General features: G+C 48.9%; 1 protein-coding gene across 1 annotated transcript in view; it reads right to left on the reverse strand.

Moving 5' to 3' along the window:
• EPHB1 (EPH receptor B1) overlaps window positions 1-27,822 on the reverse strand; it is a 447,427-nt gene that overhangs the window by 284,058 nt on the left and 135,547 nt on the right. The window contains exons 2-3 of the mRNA XM_036877356.2: window positions 27,472-27,536; window positions 4,282-4,963 (exon numbers count right to left, since the gene is read on the reverse strand). Of these exons, the coding sequence (XP_036733251.2) occupies window positions 4,282-4,963; window positions 27,472-27,536 (747 nt within the window). The remainder of the gene's footprint in view (window positions 1-4,281; window positions 4,964-27,471; window positions 27,537-27,822) is intronic.

The following is a 27,822-nucleotide window of genomic DNA, read 5'->3' on the forward strand; positions in this document are numbered from 1 at the left end:
CCTTTCCTATGGTCTCTCATGCCCACTCTCTGATCAAGAGTCACTGCTTCAGAAAACCACCATTCTCTCTTAGGTTTGGGGAGCCTTCTCTCCCAATGCAGACCTTCAGCTTGCAAAGACCCCCTATCTAGATCACCTTCCTCAAGGCCACACCATTCAAACATATGTTAATGACCCATCGACCTGTTGAGGGACAGTGGATCATGTCTCTGTGCTGATCTCACTGGTCACTGCTGGACACTCATGGGGCTAGGTCTGGGCAGGTGCAGACAGGTGATGACTGAGCGTTCAGGATGCCAGCTGACTTGTGTCTCTGGGTGGGGACACCAAAGGCCACTATCATTCCAGAATCTTATTCCTTCAGTAGCCATTCAGGTGGTGTGCTTTAGGGCTTAAGGGCAATGACACCTGGCAATATATGGCACAGCATGGCTCAAAGAACATTCTCATATCCCATTATCTTACTTGACTTTCATACACCATAAAAGGCAGGCATAGAAAATAGGTCTCTCAATGGAAAAGGACTTGTCTAAAAACCACCACAAAGTTCAGAGCAAAGCCAGGACTCAGACCAGCTCCTGTTGCTCGGGTAGACCTCTGCCTGGACAAGCCCCCTCCCCTCTCTGTCCACCTGAACCCTCCTGCGAATCACAGCACCACCAACCGAAGGTCAGTGCATGCACTCCGTGGCGGTGAGCCATAGTAGGCCTGCACACCCACTAGGGTAGGAGGATGTGTACAGCTGCCATTTCCTGAATCCTGACGGTGGCTGCCAAGGCGGGCCAATAAGGCAGCCCTTTTTGGAAGCTGCAGGGACTGTTCCTGGGAGAAACAGATCCAAGCCCCCTGTGTACACTGTTCCAGCTGGGATCTGGCTGCCAGAGGCTGTCACAGTACCTGTGAGCCTTCCCAGGCCACCCATATGGGGTACTATAGCCCCAAACTTCTAACAAACTGTTAAGACGCCAGTTTCCTCTTAGCAATCATTACTCTCAGCCCAGCCATCCTCTCTGGAGACCAACTTCAGCTGATGCAACACCTTAGGTTCTACAGCACAGAAAGAGCTTGCTGAGTAGGAACTCTTGGTGTCCCTGGCCCCAGGGACAGTTAGGCTGCAGGGACCCACACGGAAAATTGACTTAGCCATCAACCTGCTCAGGAAGATATGGGTGTGAGTAAAGGTGAAGCCATGATTTCTCAAGAGTCCACTCTCCTATGAGCATAAAACTTGAAGCTCAAGTAAATGGACCATTTTCCTAATAATCAACAATTTCATAGAGACAAACACATGTTGGGGTCAGACTCACAGGTGGGGACAGCAGGCTGCCGTGGTTCTGCCTGATCAGTCGAAATGGTGTGCGCAGAAAAGATGAGCCTGGAACAGGCCTTGGGCACTGGAGCTCTCTAGGAAGCATGTCAGCTGCTTGCCACACATCCTAATGCACAATCTCCCCCCACGGCTTCCTCTTCTAGTCCCCAGTCCTCTCTCCACCCTCCCACCTCTAGGCCGGGACCACTCTTTGCTGGCTGAGCTCCCTAATCGGTCCCCAGGTACTTTTGCACAACCAAGTGACTGGTCACCGTGACTGACAGGAGAGGGTTCAGCAGAAGCAAAGCCAAAGTCAGAACAAGGTTCCTGCTCAAGATGAGAGTCTGCCTTGCCAGTAAAGCAATATAAAGGATATTTTTCCTCCACCCTATCGATTTGACACATGCAAAGGCCCAATTTCAAATATCCCAAAAAGAAAATTTATCAGAATAACTGTGAGTCACAGAACCACATAGGTTTTGCCCAGCCAGGCTCCAGGGTGTTGGGAAGGAGTAGCTCGCCTTCTTTCTCCAGTCCTACCAGGACGGCTGATGGAGGCTTGCTGTTCTCACCCAGAACTCTCTGGCCTCCACCCTTCCCTGAGTTTCTGAAAAGGACAGGATGGGCTGTTCTAGGCAGGCCACCCAAGAACTGCTATGAAGGAGGTCTGGCTCAGTCATTACAGCTCTGTTACCAGCAGAGCCAGGGACAAAGAATCTGAAGGATGCAGCTAGAAGTTCTTGAGATAGAAAAAGGGGTGGGAAGGGGGCTTCTCTGCCCTTCTGGAGCACTGAGCTCAGCCGGGCTACTGGGCCGCAGAATCCATAATGCTGCCTAGCTTGCCACTCTTCACTCTCAGAAATGCCACCAAAATGTGGCTGCCTGTGCCTCCGAAATGGCAAAGTGATGGTGCCCCAGGCTCCCCATTTCTCCACCTTGCAATGAGTTTGCAATAAGCAGTTTGTGAAGTCAAGCCAGGTTCGCAATAGTTCTAGATTAAGAATGTCCACCAGAAGTTAGGGGGCTTGGGCTGAGTAAGGGGGGTGGAAAGAAACCAGTTGGATTTACATATTTGTCCCCACAGGCCCTCCCAGGACAACCACAGGAGGTGACTGACAAGCAGCTCGGACAGCAGAACCCCCCAAAAGAGAAAAGTTCCAATTAGCCCAAAGAAATGAGAGCCTGTTCCCAGAGTCCCAATTAAATCAGAACTAATCAATGCTTGCTCTACTTCCTGCCATTCTGCTCAAGAAATAATGAGGAAAACGAGAGGGCCCCAGCCAGCAAGTGCAGTGTGGCAGCCCTCTGAAGCCTGGAGAAATCACCCAGCTAGTGCACGCATGCCTGGCAGCTGCTGCACCTGCACCTTTAAGAACTCAGCCTAGTGTTTGGGTCCCCACTTAGACCCTGATGGATGCCAGAGAGGGCGCCTCTGCTCCACCCCCAACCAATGGGACAAAGAGGAAAGCTGTGGGACCAGGCTGGGTTGGCTTTAAAGCTGTCTGCTTTGATTCATCCCTTGATCTGGCACTCGTTCCCCTCTGTTTCCACACCATCCATCACGACTACCATAACCAAGAAATCCAATAAAGACACAAAGGCACAGCTTTCAGCTCTCAGCAGGCCTCAGAAAGACTGTGCAAGTGCTCCAGCCCAGGCAATTAGCTGAGTCTGAAGGATTGTAGAGCTGATGGGCATTAGCAACCCTGTGCCTGGTGCCTCCCTGCAGGTGTTTGGGGAGCAAGTTAAGTGGGGCAGGAGACATGCAAGGGATGGTTTGCTGCCCAGGCATGGTGGGGAAGACAACTGGCATAGAGCTCATAAGGAGAAGGAGCTAATACAGCCCCCCACCTTCAAGATGTCCCCAAAGAACTCGGGGCAACCCGAGTGATGAGTTAGGGTCACAGTGGTCATTTCTGAGGTCCATGTGGGAAGGCTTGTTCTTGAAAGAGTGTGAAATTTTGAAGGCTGCAAATAAAATTTAATAAAGGAAAGCAGTTTTCTCTTCCCCAGCTCTGGATTCCCTGCCATGTTCAGCTTGCATGCACTTAGGCAACAGATAAGCTGTGGGCCCTCTAGTCCCCTCTATTCTCCCCCAGAGAAGACTGAGTCTCAAGCCAGCTCAGCACATCTATTGCCATGTGTTGGACATGTGCTCTTCTGAACCGAGGAGAGCCAATGCGGGCGCATGGGACCCTGACACTCCCAAGCGGCAACATTTGCATCACAGTGTGTCATTCATAAGCAAGGCAACACAACACATGGCTCCATGCCACCCTCGTTCTAGTAGCTTCATCTCCTTCCTGGACACACTAAAGCTGGGCACCATCCCTGCCCTAGGGCCTGGCATTGAGCCCCTGGAGGGAGACAGCCAAGCCAGAAGGCTTTGAGTTAATGAGCTACATGGGTTCAGTACCAAGTAGAGTGCTATGGGAACTGGACTGGAATGAACTAAAATATTTTCCAAATTCAGGCACTTCTCAATTACCCTTGAGAGAATTGTTGAATTGTCCATGACAACCCAAATTCTCCATGCCTCAGAGTGTGGTGCTAGACAGGATATAGGAGTGTGTGTGTGTGTGTGTGTGTGTGTGTGTGTGTGTGTGTGTGTGTGTGTGTGTTGTGTGTGTGTGTGTGTGTGTGTGTGTGTAAATGTGTCTGTCTAAGAGAGAGAGAGAGAATGAATGTCAGTGTCCCCAGACTAAATGTACCTGAGTTGTTATTGAGTTATTATCCACCATTTGGAATTCTCCCCATCTCTTGCCCCCACCACAAATATTGACATTCTGGTTTGACACAACTGGAAAATCATCAGGCCTAGCACTGGGGATGGAGATTCTCCAGAGCTTTGTAATGAGCCATTAGGCTCTTCTGTTCCTTTATGATCCAGAGCTGGAGGTGGGAAAACTTTTCAACTAAGCTCTGACCCAGGTGGGTAGAAAGCAGAAGCTTCAAGAGGTCCCAGGGCTTACCCTTGCAGGCCACGCTGTTCTCAGGCTCATAGCCAGGCTTGCAGGTGCAGCGCCCGATGGGCACCATCCACTCCCCATCCCCGTTGCAGTAGAGTTTGATGGGCACATCCACTTCCTCTGCATTGGGGATGCATGTGCCCCGAGCAATCACCAGAGATGTGCTCTCTGCCCCAGTCATGGTCTCCGGGAATACTGCAAAATTTTGCACAATGCTGGGACACTTTTTGAAGAAGACACGGACAGAAAGAAGAGACATACAGGCTCCATAATCCTGGAAAGCAAGGTAAAAACCATTCCGAGTAAGAGGCCCGAAGCTCCTGACCTCTGTGTTGACCTTCATCAACCTTCCTCCAAAGTCTACCTGGGAGAAGCTCTCATCTGCAGCAATGGTGTCTACTTTGAGGTAGGGGGCCTCAGACCAGAAGGCTGATTTCTTGGTGGCAATGACTGAGTCAGTCTCATAGTAGTACAAGTTGAAGGTCTCCTTGCAGGAGCCTGGGACGTTGGGGAGGCTGCTGCAGTCTCTCACAGTGAAGCGCATCTCTGTGTAGATGCGATGGGCCCCCCGACGGTTGATGAAGGTGGTGAGCAGCCAGTTGTTCTGGTTGGGCTCGAAGACATTGCACACCTGGTAGGTACGGATGGTGTTCAGGTTTTCATCGTAGCCACTGACTTCTTCCCACTGTACCAAGCAGGCCACAGGCACACACATGCAAAAAGACAAAATAGAGAGTGAGAAGACAGAGAGAGCCAGAGCAGAGGAGAAGCCTGGCACTAGAGGGGGGCCTTATGAGCTCATCAGTATAGCTGCTTGACCTAAGAAAGAAACACACCTAACCCTAACTTGCTTTTAAAAATTATAAGTAGACTGTGAATGTTTCTCTACTGCCTATCCCAAAATACAACAGACTTTAGAAGAACTTCTTTCATCTAACCCACAACTCTCATGCTGTATGACTCATCATATACATGAGGACCAGCTTCAGCTTTAAGCACCAGGTGATGGCAGGGGACTTTCTACCTCAATGCTACAGCCTCCGCTCTCAACAGCTACTCTGTGGATTAGGGGCCTGATTACATGACACTCCCACCTTGGAAATCCTCATTTCTGAACTTAATTTCTTTATTGTGGCAAAACTCTTTTACCTCTCTTAAAAGTATATTAATATAAGGCTTTTCAAATTTTCTGAATAAACTTAGATTCCCTTAAACTTTTGTTTTATAACATCAATCCCTTTGAAAGAGCTAGATGATAAAAGTGGCAAGATTAGAGGTTGCTAAGTGAAATCTTTAATGAAGCAAATTAAGCTTTATTGTGTGCAAATTTCAAGCAAACATGTGATTGAAGAGAATGTTGGAGGGTGTTACTTAGGGAGTAAGGAAAGCTTCTTAATAAGAGAGAGATATCGTGCTTCATATTGGAATACAGAGCTCTCATTTTTAGCAGGCCTTATAGATTGGAAGGAAATGAGGAACAATATAGTTATTAAGTGATGTCTTTCAATCTTCCCCACAACTTTGAGAAGGAGATTCTACCATTGCTAAGTTACAGATGAAAAGACATCACGCAATTCACCTGTGGTCATGTGGCCATAAGAAGACATGAGGAAGAGAGTAAACAGCAAGAAATGCTTTGAAATGCTCAAAGAAATTCACCTAATAACTTGTTTCAGTAATAAGACAATAAGGGGCATAAAGGCATGGCTTCCGTAACTGAGCTGCTCTGAGACAGGGGCCACAGGAGAGCTGCGGGTCATTCTCTCTTCCTTGTGCTGGGAAAGGAAGCAGCTGCCCCCACTGGGGACTCTCAGGACCCTGATCTCAAGAACTGGCAGCTATTCCCAGGACGTGTCAATGCGTTTGTTAAAGTTCTCTTCTGCCTGCCAGAAATAAACAAGAAACAGATGAAATTTAGCTTCCTAAAGTGAAAAGAAAAAATGATTACAATCCTTGACTATTCAGCAGTTGTGGCAAAAATACCAAATAATACCCATTTCTTTAAATATGATGAAAAATGCTTATTATTCACAGTATAGAGTTGAAATATATAAGCTAGAACTCTTTATTAAAAGAGCTAAAAGCCAATCGTATGTGCATGGGAATATACTACAGTTGCCTCTTGCACATAATTAAGCCCCTGCAGGAGCAGGAGGACAGAGACAAGGCTCTGTGCCAACGCTTCCGAAGATCAGGTACGGTGCAGAGGAAAAATGGGCACATGGAGAGCTGGCCTGTAGAATGACCTCACCGCCACTCCTGCTGCCCGAGCCCCACCGAGGCACTGGAGTCCCTCCAGGACCCTTCTCGCCCAACACCTTCTAGCACTCGCAGGGGCCGTCCCCTCCCCAGCCTGGAGTCCTTGGTAAGCTCCTTCTGGATATCCATCTTTGCATACTGCCAAACCTCACTGGGACTTTGCCTAATTTCTTATTGATTCCCTAGATGTCAAGGGACCACTTTTTATTCCTTCTTAAAGATTGTATTGTGTCCTGTTTACATGTGTTTATTAAAGTTATGTTCTTCTTGCCTGGGTTTTTGGAACCAGAAAGCAAATATATTAGGGAGAAGAAGTCACTGACAGTTGTTAGAGTTCAAATTTTTAGACCTCTCTCCCTTTCCATGGCTGTTTTGAATAGTAGTTTCCCAGTTGATCCTATATGACTGTTGAGGGAAAGGCAGATTGCTTTTGCTGTTTTGTAATTGTTTAAACAAATGTATGGTACATTATTTCAATTGGGCTGTATAAGGTCTCAGGATGAACCCACTTAGTGTGGGGATCTGATTCCAACCAGAGTTGTTGACCCATACCCAAGACTAATCAGCTCTCTTATACGGGGGGCAGGACAGGGGACCCACCTTTCAGGGCTCATCTTACCACTGAGACAGTCAAAACCAGGGCTTTTAAACAGACAGAATAAGGCATTTATACTCTTGTGGAGTTGGGATATTGAGAACATTTATTTTGGGAAGTGATACTAATTGGTATTATAAGACCCAACAGAGGTAATTGTTGCAAACATCAACCTCTCTGGGCCTCAGTTTTTCTCATCTGTAAAATGAGGAATCATACTGGGTGACTTTGAGTCATCAAATTCTACTGATCTAATCAACTCTGTGACAGCTCCTATAGGAGCAATGAAAGCATATTAGGGGACCTGGCTGTATATGCAAATGAAAGGAGTAGAGAGAATGGAAAATAACTCCCTGTTGTTTGGGAAAATACCATCATGGTGTCTCCCATTCATTGCCTTCCCTCCTTCATTCTTCTCTTGTCAGGGGGCACCACAGGGGTTGGAAAAACAAGCAATCCAAGAAGACTAGAGGAGGTAAAAATGCTTTCCAAAAAAGTAGCGATTAGACTGGGGGCCTTGAAGAAAGAGAAGGTTTTGGTAAATCAAGATGAGGGTGGATTGGCATTCCCAGTAGGGAGGAATAGACATTGTTATTTGTTTATGATATTTGGAATCAGCCTCATCGCTTTACAGTTATACCTCATTATTCATCAATGAAAAATATATTTACTGAATGCCAACTTTATGCCAGGCATTCCATTAGCCACTGGGGATACAGCAATGTGAAGCTTATAATCTAGTGAGAGAAACAGAAATTAGACAAATGGTTATTAAAATAACTAAATAATTACAATTGTGCTAACTGCTATGAGGGAAAATTATAGGGTGCCAAGAGCAGGGGTGTACCTGATCTACAGAGAAGTATAAGGGAAGACCCTCCATGCCAAGAGAGGACAGGTGGATAGACACTAACCAGGAGAAATGTGGGTTGAGAGGGGCAGAGCATCTAGGCCCAGGAACAGCACGTACAAAGGCTCTGTGGGGGAAAAGTGGTCTGGTGCCATTGAGGAATGAAGCCTGTGTGACACAGTCATAAAGAACTGCAGGGAGCAGGAATAAGACTGAAGAGAGGGTGAGTCTGATCAGGAACTCTGCATTTCATCCTGAGAGTAAGGAATCATTTATAAGTTTTAGGGAGGAAAAATGCAGATGATCAGAGCTGAATTTTAAAAAATTTCTCTGATGCAAAGTGGAGACTCAGTTGAAGGGCAGCTCAGGCTCACAGACAGGACAGCTGGATGTTGCTGTAGTGGTCCAGACAAGAGATGATACTGGTTGGGACCAGACCAGTAGAAACAGCAAAGATACCTTGGAATAGAATCATAGGTTCTCACCGAGTCGAGTAGGGTGGGGGTTAGCGGGACAGAGAGACCAGCCTCACCAGACCCAAGGGGCTCCATGACCCCTCGACACTCATACATCAGTCCCACCTCCCCAGCCAGGCTTCCAGCTATGCTGTGTCTCCAGGCATATACCACTTCCCAGACCCTTACAAAAGGGGAGTTTTACCAGTGCTGGATACACTACCCCATAGATATTCAGGACCCAGTGTCTTTTACCTGAGGCCTGTGCTGACTCCAGTCCTCAACACCAGCTCTTGCTGCCTGTCCTAAAGCTGGTCTCCCTGCAGTGGCAATTCATCAGCCTCTACCTCTAGGCATTTGACATACTGTATTGTATTCCTTTCTGTAACTATTTCCTCCCATTAAAACAACAACAAAACACCACATTCTGCTTATTGGATTGGCAAAACATTAAAAGATGAAATATCAAATCTTGGTAAGGATGTGGAGAAAAGGGTACCCCCAAACCCAGTGGTGGTTATATAACTGGTAAAATCTCTTAGAAGTCAAGTCAGTAGTTTCTCTCAACCTTTAAAATGTTGGCCACAATTCAAATCCATAGGGAAAAGGTGAATCATTTAAAAAAATTGTTGTGATAACTGGATAACCATCTAGAAAAAATATAATTCTGCATCTATATCTCATACAGTACTCTAGAATAAATTCCCAGTGAATCAAGGATTTAGACATTAGAATTGAAATCATAAAAATACTAAAAGGAATCATGAAGACTATTTATGTACACTAATGATGACATGAAACTCAAAATCTATAAATGAACAGATTGATCAGTTCAGCTCTATACCATTTTTTTTTTTAATTGGCATGACCGAAATAACCATTAGGTAAAATCACGAGGAGAAAGGAAAGAAAACATGCTGGGAAAAAAATATTTGTAACTTACCACAAATAAAATGCTAACTTCTCCTAATACAGAAAATCTATACATCAATAATAAAATAGAAAAATGGGCATAGGATACTAACAAACTGTTTACTGACAAAAAAAAAAACAGAAACACCTCATAAACATATGAAAAGATATTGACCCTCATTCATTATAACCAAAATGGTAATTAGCCATATTATGATACTTTTTTTGGTCAGACCGAAGTTTGATAATGCTGTGTTGGATAGGGTGTGGGAGATAAGCATTCTGATACACAGCTAGATGAAGAGCAAACTCGTACAACCTCTGCAGAAATTTTGGGTTTAATTCTCAAAAATCACAACTTCATACACCTTTTGACCCAGCAATTCCACTTCTAGGATCAAGCCCCAGTTGTATTTTTATGTATGTGAAATTAGCACGAACAAAGTTACTACATGCAGCCATAACCACCTCCAGAGCTTTATGCATGCCCAGGGCACGTGGAGGCGGCCAGTCCTCAGAGGACCATGGGCCTGTGGACAATGAAGCAGCCTTCTCAGAATTTGCTCATTGGGACTTCTGGGAGCTTTGCACAGGTGTCAGGGGAAGAACCATTAACTGAGACTGAAATCCTCACCAACCAGTGGGATGGTAGAGGGGGCTCAGAACCTGACCTAATTGGACTAAAAGAAAATCAAGTTCAGGACGTTTCTTGTACATCTTTATTTGTGGAGCAAGATTCATAATGCTACGTGCCAATCTGATTTTAGTTGCCCTTCTGGGAACTCTCAGCTGGGCTGTAATACGGCACCTAAGACCCTCTGTTAATGCCCATCAGTTGGTGATCGCATAAACACAATGTGATGTAACCATACAATGGGATACTATTCAGAAATAAAAAGAGAATGAAGTACTGATACATGCAACAACATGGACAGACCTCTAAAACATTATGCTAAATGAAAGAAGCTAGACTCAAGAGACCCCATGTTGTGTGATTCCATACATATGAAATGTCTAGAAAAGGCAAATCTATGGATAGAAAAGTATTAGTACTTCCCTGGCCCTGGAGATGGGAATAGGAAATAACTGCAAATGGCCATGAATAATCTTCTTGGGGGTGATGAAAATGTTCAAGAATAGGACTGGGGTGATAATTACACAACTCTGTGAATTTACTAAAAATCACTGAATCGTACAATTAAAATTAGTAAATTTTATGATACGTAACTAATACCTCAATATAGCTTTTTTAACAAAAAACTCTATTTGTCACCTGGTCCAAGCTATACCTCAACACCCAAACAATACTGGCTTGGTCTCTATTATCCACACAGTGTTGTCAGTCACGGGTCCATGCCCCTGCTCCGTTCTGTCCACTGAGTCAGGGATGCCCTCTTGGCCCTGTATTCCAAGTGAACAGTACTCACTCCATCGAGCTTGTTTGTGGACGAACAAATGATGTGTGAGTTGGGGCAAAGGTGGCATCTAATGAGGGAACACGGAGGTGATCAACGTAGCATTCCTATCACTGAAGCTGGGGGATTGGGTAGAATCGGGAGGGTGGTCCAAGGATGGAGTCAGAATCTTGGACCCAGGACTCCATTCAAGGACAACGTGATTTTCCAAACTGGAGGCAGGAAGCTGTCAGGCCAAAACTCCCTCATGCCCAACACACCCACTTTGTCACCACACTTTGCCATTTCTTCCAGAACAGTGTCCCGCCTATTTGGCCTCTCTTGCATTCCCATGGCCATGCCTTAGGGCTAGTAATACTTAATGCCTAGACTTAGGCCCTGGCTCACTGTTTGTCAGAAGGTAATAACAGACCAGGCAACAGATGGCAAGGGCTCAAACCAAGGCCGTATCTTCTCACATCTGGGCACCAAGACTGCCCATTTCTGCCCCTTGATGCTGTTGCTGAGGATCTGATCATCCCTAAGACCTTTCTTCTATCCTACCCTCATCTCATCTCAACTTTTCCAAGACACAGAATCAGAGAATAACAGGTCTGGCTGGAAGCCACCATAGATTGTGTTGACCAAGACCTTTAGTACGGGCACACTGACCCCAGATATATTCAATAGCTGGCCTGTGGTCAGGCAGCTGCTGGGTGGCAGAGCTGAGCTCTCAGCACAGCTACCCACTGTGAAGGGGCTCAGACCTTCCTTCCTCCACAGTTCCTTCCTAGCTTTTATATTCAGCCATTTTTCCAAATGCTTAAAGCATGATTGAGCTTATTCTGCACAATTTAGCATAATGCACTGTTTTGAACTATTTGTTAATTGCTTTGTGCATGTGACTTTGGATTCTGCTACCAGGCTGTGAGCTCCTTGAGGACAGGGAATTATGTTTTGACTAATTTATCAGTTCATTTCAACAAGTGAAATAATTTTGTGCATTGGCTTTGCAGCGCTGGTATCACACAAGGACATTTTTTATTCAGTAATATCTGGGGCCAGTGACATCTGCAGGCTTCTCAGGGCTCTACCTTCACTCCCTTCTCCTTCCCCTTTTTATCCGGGTGATCTCATCTACACAGAAGGCGGCAACCACCATGGGGAAGCCCTCTCCGTTTCCCTTGTTCCTGCTCCATCACAGGGAGTGAGCACCAAATGCCCCATCTCCTCTCTACTTCACAGCTCTCCTGTCCAGCTGGCCGTTTCCCCCACTGAGCTCTCTCCCTCTGAGACACTCTGCCAGTCCTTCTGCTTAACTCTGTGCCCCTGTCACTTTCCCAAAGTACAAATACATCTCCCCACTGGACTTTCTCCTGGAGGTCTGGGCCGCATTGGGGACCTCTCTGTATTCCCAGTGCCTGGCCCTCAAAAACTACCGCAAGACTGAGGGAATGAGTAAGGCCCTGCTCTGTCCTTAGCTTCTCTGCCTCCTCAGCTCCTTGTTCTTTGCTGGGGATGTGGTGCAAGGCACCACCAGGCTAACTCGTCCCTGGGAGAAGAAGGAAGAAGGCAGCTTTGCACAAACAGCAGAATATTAACTGCCTTTGAAAGAGCACTATTACTGATGCAAATGGACCACGTGTCCTTGAGATAAGCATAATAAAGAAAATAGTGACATCCATTCGAAAGTACTTGTTCAGGCTTGGAGACCATGACTTTGATGTATGAGAAGGATACCTCTCGGTTCCTCCCAGATCTGGGCTTGTTACCCTTGTTTCTTGCAGATGTGTTGCTTGGCAGTGGCCAGGAGTGCATGTTGATGTTTGGACAGTGCATCTTGACTATCTGCAGCCTGGCTGATTATGTGTTGTGTGTGTGTGTGTGTACGAGTAAAACATGTTGTTCCCCTTCAAAGCATCTGCCGTGAATTCTATCCAAGAGTCCATCTACACCACTTTCTAGAACAACCTTCAGAAACTAACACATTCTTTGTTGTCCAAGGGTGGATTTGGATTTTGGAAACAGGCAAAGGTTTTTTGGAGCTAAATCTGATGAGTCAGATGGGTATGTAAACTAGAGCCCTGATGGATACAAAACACTATTTCTTGCTCCAAAATGAAGAGCCACTATAAAATGAAGTTAAGAGAAGTGATCTGATTCCATTATATGCCTCTGGAGCTGGCTACAAGCACAGAGTTCTGGAAAGATTCAGGCCCTCCCTGGGCTGCCGCAATGCCCTGGGCAGCCCCTTCCCCTCCCCAAGTGCCTGATGGACACCATGACCGGGCTTCATGGGAACTGCCCTGAATGCCACCTCTATGAGGCCTAGCCAGGAAGGGGTACCTCCTGTGGGCACTGCTGTTTAAGATAAGTATAGAAGTAATTGAAAATGGTTTTTAGCCTTTATTAACCAAACACGATCCCAGCTACTCTGATTTGTTTCAAACCAAGCTCATTTAATTAATTTTCTAATAAGGAATTGGGCATCTACTACATCTCCAAGCAGTATTCCAGGTGTTGGTGACACAGTAGTGAGTAAGAGGCAAAGCCCCTGCCACAGGCCTTGCACTCTAATAGAGCAAACTGAAGGCTGAACAAGCAAATGAATAATATATAGTTGGATAGTGTTAAATGCTACTGAGGAGCAGGTAAGGGGATGGAGTGACAGCTGGCAGTGGGGTCATCAGAGAAGATCTTCTTTTGAGCAGAGATCTGTATGGCCCACTGGAGCCACCAGCCTCGAGGGTGCGTGATGGAGGAGCGTTCCAGGCTCTGGAACAAGAACAAATCTGGAGCAACAGTGTGGCAGGCAAACTGCCAAGAGAGCCAGGAGGCCAGCAGGCCTGCGAAATTGCATGGGCCAAGGAAAAAGTTGGAGGAGGTGGGGAGGGAGAGGTGGCCAGGGTGCAGGTGGACCCCATCTCTGCCAGTTGCAGCTCTGTGACCTCCAACCACTTTCTGAGCTTCAGTTTCCTCATCAGCAAAACACTATTTACCTGGTAGGCGGTTGGAAGGATTGAAAGATCAGGTAAGTAACTCATCTACCATTCTGCCTGTACTTAACTGCCATTGCTAAATACCAGCTGTCATCACTACTACCGTCACTGGCATCACCACTCTTTTGTTAACCTCAGGACTCACCCCCAGTTGACACATCAGGTGTGGGAATCACTTCCTCTATCTTAGATAAATAATCATGCCCTTCGGTCAGCAGAATGCAGGGACTAAAAGGGCTGAACTCCATCTTCTAGAGGCCCAGAGGGATATCCAGTGCACCCCCTCCCACCCCTCCTGGAATCCCCAGGACTCACTCCGTACAGCTTTCAGCATGGAGTTCCTTCCCTCAGCCAGGCAGTCCCTGGACACTATCAGCTGCCAGCTCAGACCGCAAGGAGACACACCTGGGCACAGCTCACAGGCTCTGGCGCCATTCAGCAGTCTGCATTTGGGCACCCACTGCTGTTTGAGGGAGCCTACTGTTTTGCCCACCACCATGCCCGTGAACCATAATGGAGCTTCCATGGCATGGCTCACTTGGGAGAAACCCAAAGATCTACTCTCAGACCCCCAGCTAGAGACGGCTGCCTCTGAACAAGAAGTCCGCTGAGGCTCAGGCTGCACCCAGCTTCACTGGGCCCACAGGCAGCCAAAGATTCCTCAGGCAGCAGACCGCGCTGGAGAAACCACCAATCAGGCGGGGCCCCAAGGACACAGCTCCTGTGTAGACAGTAGACTAAGCCTAAAAGAGCTTGAATATTAGACAAGCTAGAGGGCTAATTGAAATGTAAAATGTAGTCCGTGGGGCATAAATTCCTACAAGCCCGGAGGGATCTACCATTTAGTCCACCAACCAACCAAGGCAGTGATTCACTCAATGGCTCCCCTGAGGGCTGCGAACACCAGTTCACCTCCCGATATATTTAATTTACCTCCCAGATGTGCTGGGCCAGGAGGACATGAATAGCCCCACCATTCATTACCATGGCTCCAGGCAGAGTGCCCTGGAGCCCAGTGGCTGACTTGGACAGAGACTGCTTCTGGAAGCCCAGAGCCTTGAAAGGGCACCCTACTGCGCAAAGTGAGGAGTCCCTACAATATCTGCTCACTCCCCAGGATGCAGAAGAGTGCTGGGTGGGTGTAAGGGGTACAATTGGAATATAGAAATAATTAGAATTATTAGAATAACTGATCAGTGCTCATAAGGCATTGGATGGGCCAGCACATTTGATGGGACACCCAAGGGAGGGCACACAGGCCTCACCTGGGCCACATCCAGCACCCCCAGCTACACACACACATAGCACACACATATGCATGGATGCACATATACACATATATGTACATGCATGTACGTGCACACATGCACACGTGTGCATGTAAGCCCCAAAGATGATGCACAGGTGCAGACAGCCAGGCAGGCGGGAGAGAGTCATAGATCATACACACCATGTAGGGAGAGCCAAGATTTTCAAGGAAAAATAACAGACGTGCTCAGAGGGGTTAAGCATGTGGACATCACATCCAGTATACCCACTGTTTTCCAAGGCAGTCTCCAGGAGTCTCCACAAAATCCTTTTGGAAACTTGGATGGTGGAAAAATGCATGAAATACCACATCAAGGTGGCATAGGAGAAATGGCCCCACACAAAGCATGTCCACATTGCTGAAAAGGTGTTTGCGCTTACTTACCAACAAAGGATTAAGAAGCACTGTGTCACCCTGCCTAACCCTGAACCCTAGAGGTCATGGTGACCCCTGGCTTTGCATAGGAATTCAATTCACAGACTGTGGAGACAGCCAGACCCCAGCTGTATGTGACCATAAGCAAGACTTTAAACCTCTCTGAGCCCAGATTATTCCTCTAACACAGAGACACTGGAAGTACCTTCCTCAGGAGACAATAGTGAGGATTAAACACGTTAAAGCATGTAGAGTACTGAGCACTAAGAGACCCCTGCCTATCGGTTATTATGGCTATCAGCCCTCCAGAGACACATACTTAACCCCTCTGAGCACAAGTTGTTATTTTTCCATGAAAGTCTTGGCTCTCTTTACATGACATGTATGATCTATGACTCTCTCCTGCCTGCCTGGCTGTCTGCACCTGTGCATCATCTTTGGGCCTTACATGCGTACATGTATGTGTCCATGCATGCATATGTGTGTACCATGTGTCTGTGTAGTTAGGGGTGCTGGATGTGGCCCAGGTGAGGCCTGTGTGCCCTCCCTTGGGTGTCCCATCAAATGTGCTGACCCATCCAATGCATTATGAGTACCAGTCAGCAAGGCCTACCCCCACCCAGGGTGAGCACCCCTCCCTGCTCAGATTTCCCAGCTGTGGGCTGTGGGGGCAGCACTAACAGAGGGCAAGGCCAGCCGGGCCCATGGTCCAGATGACAGCAGCATGAATCTCTGCATCCTGGTACATTTCAGATCTCTACCAGGAAGGCAGGAGAAACACTGCAGACTTTGTGCCTCAGGAGGGGCTCCTTGTCCGCAGTCCCCGGACCACTGTAGCTTCCATCAGCAGCGGCATTTCATACCAGGCCCTGCCTCGAGTGGGGTCCCCAGCCTTTGTGACAGCCACCGCTGCTGTTGACACCACAACAGTGACAAATTCATCCTTCTGACAAGATCCCTTTAAATAATTCACAGGGAGCTGAGGATTAAGACACTGTTTCTCTCTGTCTCTGTTGAGATTTAAAACACCTCCAGCTGGGGTATTCAAAGAGCGTACAATAGGTTGCCCCACTTGGGTCTCCCCTCCCCCTTTCCTCCTCTTACCCATTTCCCAAAATCATCCCCCACCCGAACAGCCAGCCCTCTAACAAGGAGGCCGGGAAAACAAGAAAAAGAAGGAGGGAGCCAGTGCTTGGCTGGTCACTATGGCAACGGTGGCAGGGTATTCAGCTGTCATTATCCCAGCGCCTCACACATGTGATTATCTTAAGCTGTCAATTGAATGCGGTCCTCTCTGCTGCCCAACAAGGCCTTGTCTAACTAGGCAGGAGTGGGAGCTATGGGGCCCTGGACCCCAGCTGCCTAATACCGCTCTGCCCAAAGCCGGCCTCCAGTGATGAGGAGCAGAGTTACCCCTGGGAGAGGCTGATGGCATTTCCCTTCAGTTTGGAGGGATCTCTGCTCAGAATGCATAGCGGAAGCCAGCCTGAAGCTGTACCACCGCACGGTGTTACAGGCTGGGGAAATGAGCTCCTTAGCCCACAAGCACAGACAGTTTGGACTGTGTATAGGCCAGGCAGCCATGGCCAGCTGAGCCACCCCAGAGACAGAGCAAGCCACGGGGGTAGGGGGAGGCTGGTCTCTAGAGAGCTCTTGGCTTCATTACGTTCTTAAGGTGAGGGAAATACCCATTCTCAGGGTGCAAGAAAATCAAATCTGGCCTGAGAAGAGGATACACTCCCTGCCATCCTGTCTACACCCCTGCCCCCAACTGTGGGAATGGAGCCACAGTGTGTGACCCACATCAGGGGACTGTTTCCTGGGCCTGTGGCTGCTGAAGTTTCATCCTTGGAAGCCCGGGGAGGACTTTGATCTCACAGTTTTGCGTCCTGAACTTTGCTTCAGATTATCTCTAGGCTGAGGTTCCCAGGTCCACAAACATGACCACTGGTCCCCTTCCACTAGGCACACTTCACGTTTTCCAGTGTCCTTTTTAAAACTCAGTCCCAGAATCAACCCATCATGGAAGATGTTCTCAGGCCTGCACAGCAAACACAGGGGCCACCACCAGCTGCAGCTTGCGCCTGGATCACTCTGAATACCACAGGCCCAGTCTGGCCTCTCCTGCTCCTGCGTCCTGTGCTCATTTCCCATGAGTCTGTGACCAGTCACATGTAAGTCCCCACCACCTGAGGCACTGCCCACCTGGGTCTCCCCTGCCTTGTTGCTGCGCAATGGTTTGCACTAACTGTAAACACAGACCATTCCCCTTGACCGGGTTAGGTGGAAGGCAGAGTAGCAATCAGCAAAGTAAATTTGAATCATGACTCCGACATCTTTCATGCTGATGGTCCTTTGTGACACCAGGAAACGTGCCGGGCTTGTCTGTCCCCACCAGAAAGAGTGGCGAGTAAGACAGTGCTCATGGATTTGAGGATGTGCCATGACTAGACACCCCCATCAGCGCAGGAGTGCTTCACAGGGAGGAGGGGCAGGTCAGCAGAGCCATGCCACAGGTGCTGGATGGGACCAAGCACCTCTCTGAGGCTCCCTAGTGTCTCTCCCTTCCTGGGCACCCTCACTTCCTGACCGTTTGCCAAGGCCTGCAGGTGGGAGCTGACCCATAGGCTCCTCCATCACCACTGGAGCCAACCATCTCCAGGGACCCCCTGTGCTGCCTCTGGATCCCTGGCCAGGCCTCACATGCTCTGGGAGTGGGGCCTCCCCTTCTGCTTCTGGACCCCCTACTCTCTCCTTCCAAACTCCAAGCTTCACAGAGTGCCTGCTCACCTCTCCCCCATAACGCTTGCTTTAGAAAATGTTTCACTGGGTGCTTTGCTACTTACTGGCACATGGCTATCAAACCTACCCTCTCCGTTTACAGAAACTGGAAATGTTTGCCTCTCCTCACCCCCTCTTCTCTGGTTTCTCAACAATATATGACTCTGAGTCTTTCTTTCAGCAGCAGAGATACAAGAGGGAGCTTTGTGTTCAGACAGGCCTGGCCTGGGTGTCAGTGAAGCCACTAAGCAGCCCTGTGACTGCGAATTGTCCCAAGCCTCGGTGTCTGCTTTGCAAAATGGGAGAAATACCACCTGGCTTGCAGGGACCTGCTGAGAGTTCAGTGAGTTAACACAAGTCATATTCAGGGCCTGGTACATAGTTGGTACTGAATTAACGGTAACTAGTAACTATCACTATGATTAAAAATAACACTGCTAGCTATTAATAACAGTGTGAACTCTCGGTATCCATGCAAGAGCCACAGCCTAACAGAAACACTGGAATGTTGATCTTGTATCTCAGGGGCCCCACCCAATCAGTTCCTATCCTTGTCCCAAGTAAGTCCCTCAAACAAGAGTCACTGTGACCACTAGTGCTAGTCAGGGCAAGCTGTATTGGCAGAGCCTTAGAGTTTACAAAGAAGGTCAGCACAATTTAATCCTGCCAACCACTCTATAAATAAGGTCTTATATTACCCATGTGATAGAGGCAGAAAATGGGCTCAGAGAAGTTAAAGGAAAACAGAAATAAGCCCAAGGCATTAGATTCCAAATCCTGGTCTTGCTCCTTTATGCTACCAGAAGTATAGCAGTTCCCCCTTATCCATGGGAATATGCTCCAAGACCCCCCAGGGCATGCATGAAACCACATAAAGTACCAAACCCTGTAGATACTATGTTTTTTCCTGAACATATATATCTTTGAAAAAGTTTAACTTATAATTTAGGCACAGTAAGAGATCAACAATAACTAATAAAATAGAACAATTATAACAACATACTGTAATGAAAATTATGTGAATGTAGTGTCTCTCCTCCTCTCAAAATATCATATTGTGCTGTACTCACATTCCTGTGATGATATGAAATAGTAAAAGGCCTGCATGGTGTGATGAAGTGAGGTGAGTGACGTAGGCAATGTGACACAGCGGTAGGTTACTATTGACCTTCCAACGACATGTCAGGAGGATCATCTGCTTCTAGACCCTGGCTGACCATGGTAACTGAAAGCACAGGAAACAAGACTGTGGGTAAGGGGACTGCTGTGCAATGCGGTCTGGGCCAAATTATTCTAATACTTTTCACCGTAACTGGAGGTAAGGACAAGGCGCTGCTGAGGGCTGCCCATTCCCACAGAGGCCGGCTCGTCCTTCCAGAGCCAGACTCAGAGTTCCCACCTATCTCCTGCCCGCCTGACCCTCCTTCATCTGTTTTCCTCCTGTCCATCATATCTCTTGGCCTCTTAAGTCTGTGTCACCTTCTCCCTAATAGTTGGTCTTCTCCAATAATATATTTCTTTTCTCCCCCAAGGTGACTAGTATGAGGGAGCTGTGAGTTCAGGCTACCAGGACACCTAGTCCCTGAGGACCCACCTTAGCTCCATCGTGGTGCCCATGCCAGAAGCCCTCTTTCCTGAGAGCCACTCCCAGCTTCAACTTGAGAAGAGCTGTCATCAAGCAGTTGGTCCACAAGCTCACAAACTGTGGAGGGATGGTATCCAGGTTTGGGACAGAGGGCACAATAGGGGACTGCCTTTCTGGGGAAAGTTTTAGGGAAGAGGAAACATACCTGTCTGTCCAGGCAAATGAGGCTTAAGCCTGCCTCCAAGAGGTGCAGTCCTCTGGGGTTCCCTCCCAGAGTCTGCAGACAGAAACAGCTCCCACTCTGCTGATGAGTAAGTCTGTGAGCCGTTTCCAAGAGCAAGAAGATAAATCTGCCAGACAGTAAGGTTCTGGTGAACCACCACAACTCCCGAAGTTCTTTAATACAGCAAGCTAGAGACCCATTTCTCCCTCAATGTCTCTCCTCAATCCCTCCATCATCTCTCTCAGCCACCCATGCCTCTCGCCAACACACATATCCAGTCAGACCCCATGTATTTCTGCAACCAGTGTAATAATATTTTACTCAGTGACCCTGGTCATTGTAACATGCTATTCACCTCTCTGTGAAAGACACACACTACCCACAAACCAGACCTTGTATAAAAGCCCCCAGAAAGAGCAACCGCGATGGACAGAGCCAGGCAGAAAGGTGCCCTTACTGCTCCTCCGGCCCACCTCTCCTCCCCGGGGACCCACCCAGCCTCGGCTGACCACCCCCGGGCTGTCACTCTTCCCAGAGCAGGGGCTGAACCTCCTGGGCTGCCTTCCAGCTCCCCAGAGCCCCACCTCCACCCCAGTGGCTCTGTCCTGAGTCCCCAAGCCTTTGTCTATCACCGTCTCTGGCAGGCAGGTGATTTTAAATTTTCATTCCTAAAAGAGGAGTATTATATAAAAAAATGTTTTAAGTGCCTCAGGGTGTTTTGTTCCTCATTGCTTCATATAAAGTGACATTAATAGCCAGGGAAGAGCACTGCTGAGTGCAATTACAGAGGATGTTTCAGGTATGAAAGCTGTTTTGAGCCTGCTAATGTTTCCTAATTACAGGCCTTTTGGTAGTGAGAGAAAAAGATAAAAAGTGGGTAGGAGGCCCAGGGAGGGGAGCTCTGACTTATCTCAGCGGTTACCTGAAGAGGGCAGGGGACGCGAGGGCAGGAGAGGGGGCAGGGAGGTCACGGCCTCTCTCAGTTAGAAAGCAGTATTCATTCCCGGGCAACATCTCTGGAAAAGGATATCACCCATGTCTTGTACTGTGAGAAAAGCCTTTTATATACGGAACCTGAATTCAAGGAGCCCACAGCAACTCAACCTGGGAGTTCCTTCTAGAGCTGCCCTCTGCAGACACCCCACTGGGCAGCATTTCAGTGGGAAAGATGATGAAGCACCCTTGTCATCAGGAGAGGAGCCTGCAGAAGGTTAAACGTCAGCACTGGTGCTCCCCAGCCGCGTGACCCTCTGTAATTTAACGGCTGCTCTCTGCCTTAGTTTCCTCATTTCAGGTGGGCTCTGCACAACACAGGACCTGAGAGTCCCTGCTGGCACTTTGCTTTTCCTGGATGCAGGGCAGGCATGGGATGCAAGCTGAGCTGGTCAGGCCCATTCAGAGCTAATTCCAGGGCTCTTGCTGGGGGGCCAGGAAGAAGTGCTTATTTTACCCCAGGAGATTTGAATGAAGGAGGTGGTAAGGGCTGGAGCTGCTGCAGACTTCTTATGCCTAAGAGGAGGTGCATCATGGTGCCAGCACCATGGGATAGAGAGAAGAGAAAGAGGTTGGAAAGAGAGAAAGTAGGGGAGGAAAGTGGATGGAGAGAGAAAGATCTATCATCTAAGGATCTGCACCAGCGCACACACGAAGCCTTAACAGCTCCTGGACGGTTCAGTTCCATGAGCCAAGATACTTGCTTTAAGACTGAGTTGTGCTTTCCTGTCCCTGGCCACCAGAAAGCCCTGACTGATACAGAAGTGTAGCTTCCGGCAGTCTGCAAGCAGGTCAAATGGTCCCCAGTCCTGTGCAGCGGTACCAGTCTGAGAAATGGTGACCACCCCACCCCTCTGCCCATCTGTCCCTGGCATGGCCTAAAATTCAAATACTGTAAAATGCCATTCACAAAATCATTTTGCCTAGAGCTAAATTTCTCTTGGATTTGCCTAATTTAGCTCAGGTTTTTCTGTCTTAATTAGCATGGTTGAGTCATCAAAGGAAGAAAAAAATCCGGCCCTCCAGAGAGTCAGTACTACGCTAACACTTGCTGAGTGTTTAGGGAGGAAAACTTTTTACTGACACTTTTGACTGACCTTGTTTCCTATTCAGACCATTACCAATCCTTCCCCACTGAGCAGTGGAAGCTGCTGGAACTCAAAGAGTCTAAATGACTGGCCCAAGATCACACAGCCCAGGAGCTACAGAGGGAATGGGAGACACCTTATTTGATGCCAAGGCCTGCAACCTTCACTGCTACTCCATGAATCTCTCACCCATCAGACTAGATAAATTTAAATTGATTTTGCTTGGCCTTGGAACAAATGGAGTGTTATTAGAGTGGATTTCTCTCTTAAGCATGCTTCCTTTATCCTAGTAATGTGGGCAGCTGGTGAGGGAGCCTGGAAGGTCTGACAGACAGGGAGAGAGAAGAGGTGGCCAGGGACTGCCAGGTGGCCGGGTGGGTCTGCAGGTGGACAATAAGTAGTGGCTGTGTGGTAAGGCCCCAGTGTGCCTGCTCTCATGGGCACATCTTGGGCCGGGAGTTTATCAGACATAGACATTCAAAAGTGTGATATTCCCTTCACAGTGGCATCCTCTGGAACCTCTCCTCTTAGTTCAAAAACCTATCACTTAGGATACTTCCAGAACTTTAGGAATTGCCTACAAAGGCATAAGGTGAAATCAGTTTATTTAACTTCATACATACACACACACACATATACACAGAATGCACACACATACTCATATATGTACAGACACATCCTCAAGCACAGGCACGCACATGCCCAGCTTGCTCATCCGAAGGCTTGTCAGGCTTGGCTCTGGACCCCTTTCCCACCTTTCCTCTATCAAGTACCCCCTCCTATGATGAAGATTTGCTACTATTAAAATAGTGAACTGAGTGTGACACAGGCCATGAAAGGGGTTCTTTCAAAGGGCAGCACAGATCAAGTTGGAGTCTGGAAGCCCATGGAGGGCTCTTTAAAGGAAAGTCAGATAGATGTTTACATGTAAACATATGTCCCACAGACACTTAAACCTACACACACAGAGGCCATGGGCAGCCCAGATGCAAATAGCCAGGGAGGCCTAGCAAAACTCCTGGAAAATAAAACAACTCTGGGCTTGGATTTCCAACAAGCAGGTCAGGTAAGCCTCACTCTCAGAGGGACCTATGCCTGCCTTACTAACCCTTCAGAGCCAGCATTAGAAGGCACCTGCGAGTCTGTGGGTGTCCTGTTCTCCTTTGACCATGCTTCTCTCAGAAGATCTGGCAGTATTTACATCACTAATGAGGCTCATTAAAAAGATATTGGCAACCAATTGGGTGTTGAGAGGCCTATACCAAACATTATATTGGACTACAATAAACCTAAATGGAGCATCTCCTAATTCGGAACCTGGGGTTGGAGATGCAGAAAATTCTTAAGAATGCCCTGGTCTGCCCTCACAGCCAGCCAACTTTTACGGAAGCCTGTCCCCTGCTGGGCCTTGCTGGGGACAAGGAGATGAAGCCGCTCCATTCTCTGGCCGGCGGGACGACCACAATCAACACGTTTTAACTCACAGTTTAGCTGTGGACAGTAGGTCGGAAGGGGGCACCAGGCACTCTGGGCTTTAGGAGGAAGGCACCTACAGGGACCTTGGTGGGCAGGAGCCTCCAGGGGACTCCTGAGGGGACGGCAACAGAGAGTGGAGCCAGGAGGCTGGGGACAGGAGAGGGTGGAGAAGGCCGGGCAGCACAGAATCGGGAGGAGTGTGGAGAGGGGCTGTGCAGCCATAAAGACCGCTGTTCACTCAGTGCTGCCCAGGGCTGGGCATGGGCCTCCCGGAACTTCCCCACTGCCCATGGGTCCCCAGATGTGCAGGCAGATAACCTTTCAGAACACAGCTGGAAGCAAGAGTTTGGGAGGTAACTGAAGCCAGCTGGAGGGGGGAGTCCCTATAGTCACCAGGGAGGGTCCTGGGGACGCCCTTTGGTGGGAACTCAGCCCCTCCCTGGCATTTCTTACTTTATAAATGTATTTGTTACTTTCTCCCTCTGCTCACCATGTGGACCTCTGATTCAGGTTAAACCTAAAAAGTAAAGCTACAATTAGATTATAAAGCACCATTTTGCATTTGAGTATAAATACATTGTTTTTGACATGAAATATTATAATTCACTTTCCAGTGATAAAACTGAAAACAATTTGTGGGCTTTGTGTGGGAGTGCAGTCCAACTTCTTCCCATATGTGGCAGTTCTCAAATACAGAAGCAAAGATACCCTGTGGGCCCCATAAAAGGCAGGGGGCCTCAGCCTGTCTCCAGGAAGCCCACCTCCCAGGCCATGCACTGTGGATGGGGTTCTAGCAATGCCAATTGGGCCCCTTGGCAAAATTATGGAACCTCTCCAGAACAAAGCAAACCCCACTCCCTGAGGACCCCCCAGGCTACTAGAACAATGCCTGCCCAACCCTCCTCCAGCTTAGGAATGCATGCATGGCATCCTGACTACAGGGAGACAATCCGAGGCATGTGCCCCTGTTCTGGGGTAGGCAGCCTCATCTCCTCCCCACTGGGTCCCAGGAAGATGCTGGCCACCCACCCAGCCTCCTGGCTTCTCAAATGCCCACCCTGGCCCCAGGCCCCTGACCTCTTCAACACACAGAAGTATTCTGTGTGTCTTCAGTCCGAGCCCTGGTTTAAAGCCACAGCCTCTGGCCCTTGTCCCTATCTAAGACCTCCACCTGGGCCCCTGTGTTTGTCATGACACTCAGCCTTCTTGGCATCAGTCTTCTTGTCTGGTAGATGCCATTATACAAGATGCCAACCTCCTCTCACCTGTGCCCTCAGCCCCTTACTCCTTCAGGTCCACCATTCCTGTACAAACACGCCTCAGGGTGACTCCATCACCACACCTCCAGGTGTGGTCGGGGCAGCAGGGCGCCTGCAGGTCAGGGTGCAAGCAGACACACGGCCTGCACCATGATTCCCAGCCATATTCCTCATAAACACTCCAGCCTCTCTCCACTTCTCCAATGGTAGCAGTTACTTCAAAACTTTCCCACCCTCCTAAAACTTGCTACCAAAGACCCGCTACCCCTCACTCTCTGAATCTTGCCTTCAACCTCAGACAGAAGACAGGAAATTTGAAAGAGGACAAAGAGGGTCAAGCAACATGGGGCCGGAAGATGATAAGGAGAAGCCAAGAGTCACTCCAGTCCCCAACCTTCCCAGTGGCTAAGGCAGTGCCCACACGTGGGGGTATGAGAAAGCAGGAGGGTGGACTCTGTTTGCGCCACACTTAGATGGAAACGCTGTGAGCATCCAATGGAAGATGTGGCAGTTGGATATGTGAGCCTGGGCTAGAGGCACAAACTTGGGGGCCACTGGTGTGTTCAGAGAATCCAAGGCAACTGTCCAGGATGAGAACAGAGAGAGAGAAGAAAAGATGGCTTGGGATAGAAGCATAATCCTCGATCCTCTGCCCCACCCAGGCTGAGAGCAAGCCTGGCCTTCCAGCTGCTGACTACAAACCAGACAGGCGCGGAAGCTGCTCAGGGCACTAAGGAAAGTACTATCTGGCTGAATGTTCCTGACAGAAGCATGTGGTTGGGGACAGGCAGCTGAGCCATGGTTGGGAGCCGGCTGCAGGGACAGCAAGCGGAGAGCAGCCCAGCCAGATGCTGTCTCTGAAGGGCATCTCTTGACTTTGAATGTTTTCCTAAAGGGTAATCTTCCTTGGGAAAAAGAGATCAGAAGTTTAAAGAAGACAGGTGGTGTGTGCAAAAATCAAGGGAAAAATTAACCATAAATCATGTTGCTGCCATGTGAAAATATACAAGTCTTCAAACAATAACACAACTTGTAAAAGAGTGGCAGATTCTTAATATCCAGGCAACCCGAAGAGTTGCTGCCTCATCAGCTTGGCATCAAGTCCCTAGTAGGAGTGGGAAGGGTTCCTCAGTTGCCCACAGTGCTCCAGGCAGGATTTGCCCCTGGCCCTGGTCCTGCTTTGGGAAACACCAGCCCAGCCCCAGCCCTGCCCCAGTGGTGCGTGTGCCTGGGCAGTGTGTTCTGCCCAGTAGGGAAGGGAAGAAGTGAGACCAGGCAAGAAGGCACCGCCTGCCCTGCCACCTGAATGGCACGATTAGGACCGTGCTACAGCAGAGCCGGGCCTCTTAGGACAGGAGGTCATGTGGTCCAGGGTGTAGGGTGGCCCTGGGCTCTGAGCTAGAGGTTACCAAGGCAGGGCAGCAGAGAGGAGGTGGGGGCCAGTGAGGAAGCCTGGGGCCACCCTACCCCCCAGGGAGCCAGTCACCCAGGCCAGGCACATGCCCTCATCGCCACCTCCTCCAGCTCCCTCTTGCCCTCTCTGCAGTCCATCTATTACCGAATGCTGCCAGTGCTCCTTGTGCAGCTTCGCTTAAACTGCCCTCTGAGTATCCTGTTTTAATTAGACTCTTCTGACCCACGCAAGACAGCTGCAAGCCTGTTAAATGCTTTTCTCTCAACTGCTCTTCATAATCCTGACACTGAGTGTGACGTTTGATTCTCCTGCCCAGATTCTGCCCATCACTGATGGGATAAAATCCAAACTGCTTCCTGCCCGGCGTCACAGTCGCCCAGCACACCACGTCCCAATCTGCAGCCCCACCTCAGCACTGTCCACACCCCACCATGCTCCAGACACACACACTCTTCTCTCTGAGGCCTCTTCATGACCCCATACTTTTAATCCACTATTCCTCCCTCCCACTTGGAATATCTTTGTAGACTCCCCATTCACCGCCTACTGAACTCCTCTGCACTCAGCAAAACCCAGCTTGCATGTACCTTTTTTGTTAAGACTCCTTGTCCCCCTCCAAAGTTTCTCACTACCAGCTCTGTGCCCACACCTGCCTGTTGATCTGTTCATTGCCACAGAGGAGAGATGTGCTTCAGCTCATTTGTGAACATGGTGGTCCAACAGGAGGCCATGAGCTCTTCAAGACTATGTGGGTTTTGTAGCTACAGGTTCTGGCCAACGCCTGAACACTGAACAAATGAGCCAAGAACCTCTCTCTAAGGCAGCTCCAGGTGACAGCCTCAGCCCTCTGAATTCCAGCTCTTCCTCACACCCTTGTCCACATGGCAGTCCCAAAGGCATGGCAGATCTCTGATGTGCCCCAACTCCATTGGCCTGAGTGCCCAGTTATTGGCAGCCACTGCCCCATTCCGCACAAGCATGGCCCAGCTGCCTAGGCACCAGCTTCCTGACGACTAGATTAAGAAATGGTCTGTGTCACCACACTGTGGAGCAGCTCAGGTCTGAGACCCCTGGGGCTGGCTCTCTGTGGATGGGCAGTGGACACAATCACTCACACCTATATTTCCCCTTCCAAAGGCCCTGCTTTATGTGGCTCTGCACCCCCAGTCACCCTATAGGCTGAGGAGTCCACAGCAGGGTAGAAGGATGGACAGTCTGGCACTCACCCCTGACGCGGGATTGGCTGTCCAGCCCAGCTCTGCGGTAGCCGTCCTGGTGTCCATTAATGTTTCTGTGGGTCAAAAAAAGAAAAGCCTGTGAGTCAGAAGGACCTCTGGACAGTGGCATGTATGTCTGTTTTGTTTCTTACGGCTGCAAGTGCAGTGCTGGAGCCTCGGGCCCCTCCAGGAAGCCCAAGGCTCAGCTCAGAGAGGGGAAGAGGTGTGCTAGGGCAACTCAGCTCATGGCGGCATCAGGGGTACACCTCAGGTGTCCTGCTCCGCTCAACCCACATGACCCGAAGCTGCCCATGTGGGATGAAGTTATCTGGCCACCCACCACGTTACCCCCAAGACACG

The sequence above is a fragment of the Manis pentadactyla genome, chromosome 1 (assembly GCF_030020395.1).
Source record: "Manis pentadactyla isolate mManPen7 chromosome 1, mManPen7.hap1, whole genome shotgun sequence".
Taxonomy (NCBI): domain Eukaryota; kingdom Metazoa; phylum Chordata; class Mammalia; order Pholidota; family Manidae; genus Manis; species Manis pentadactyla.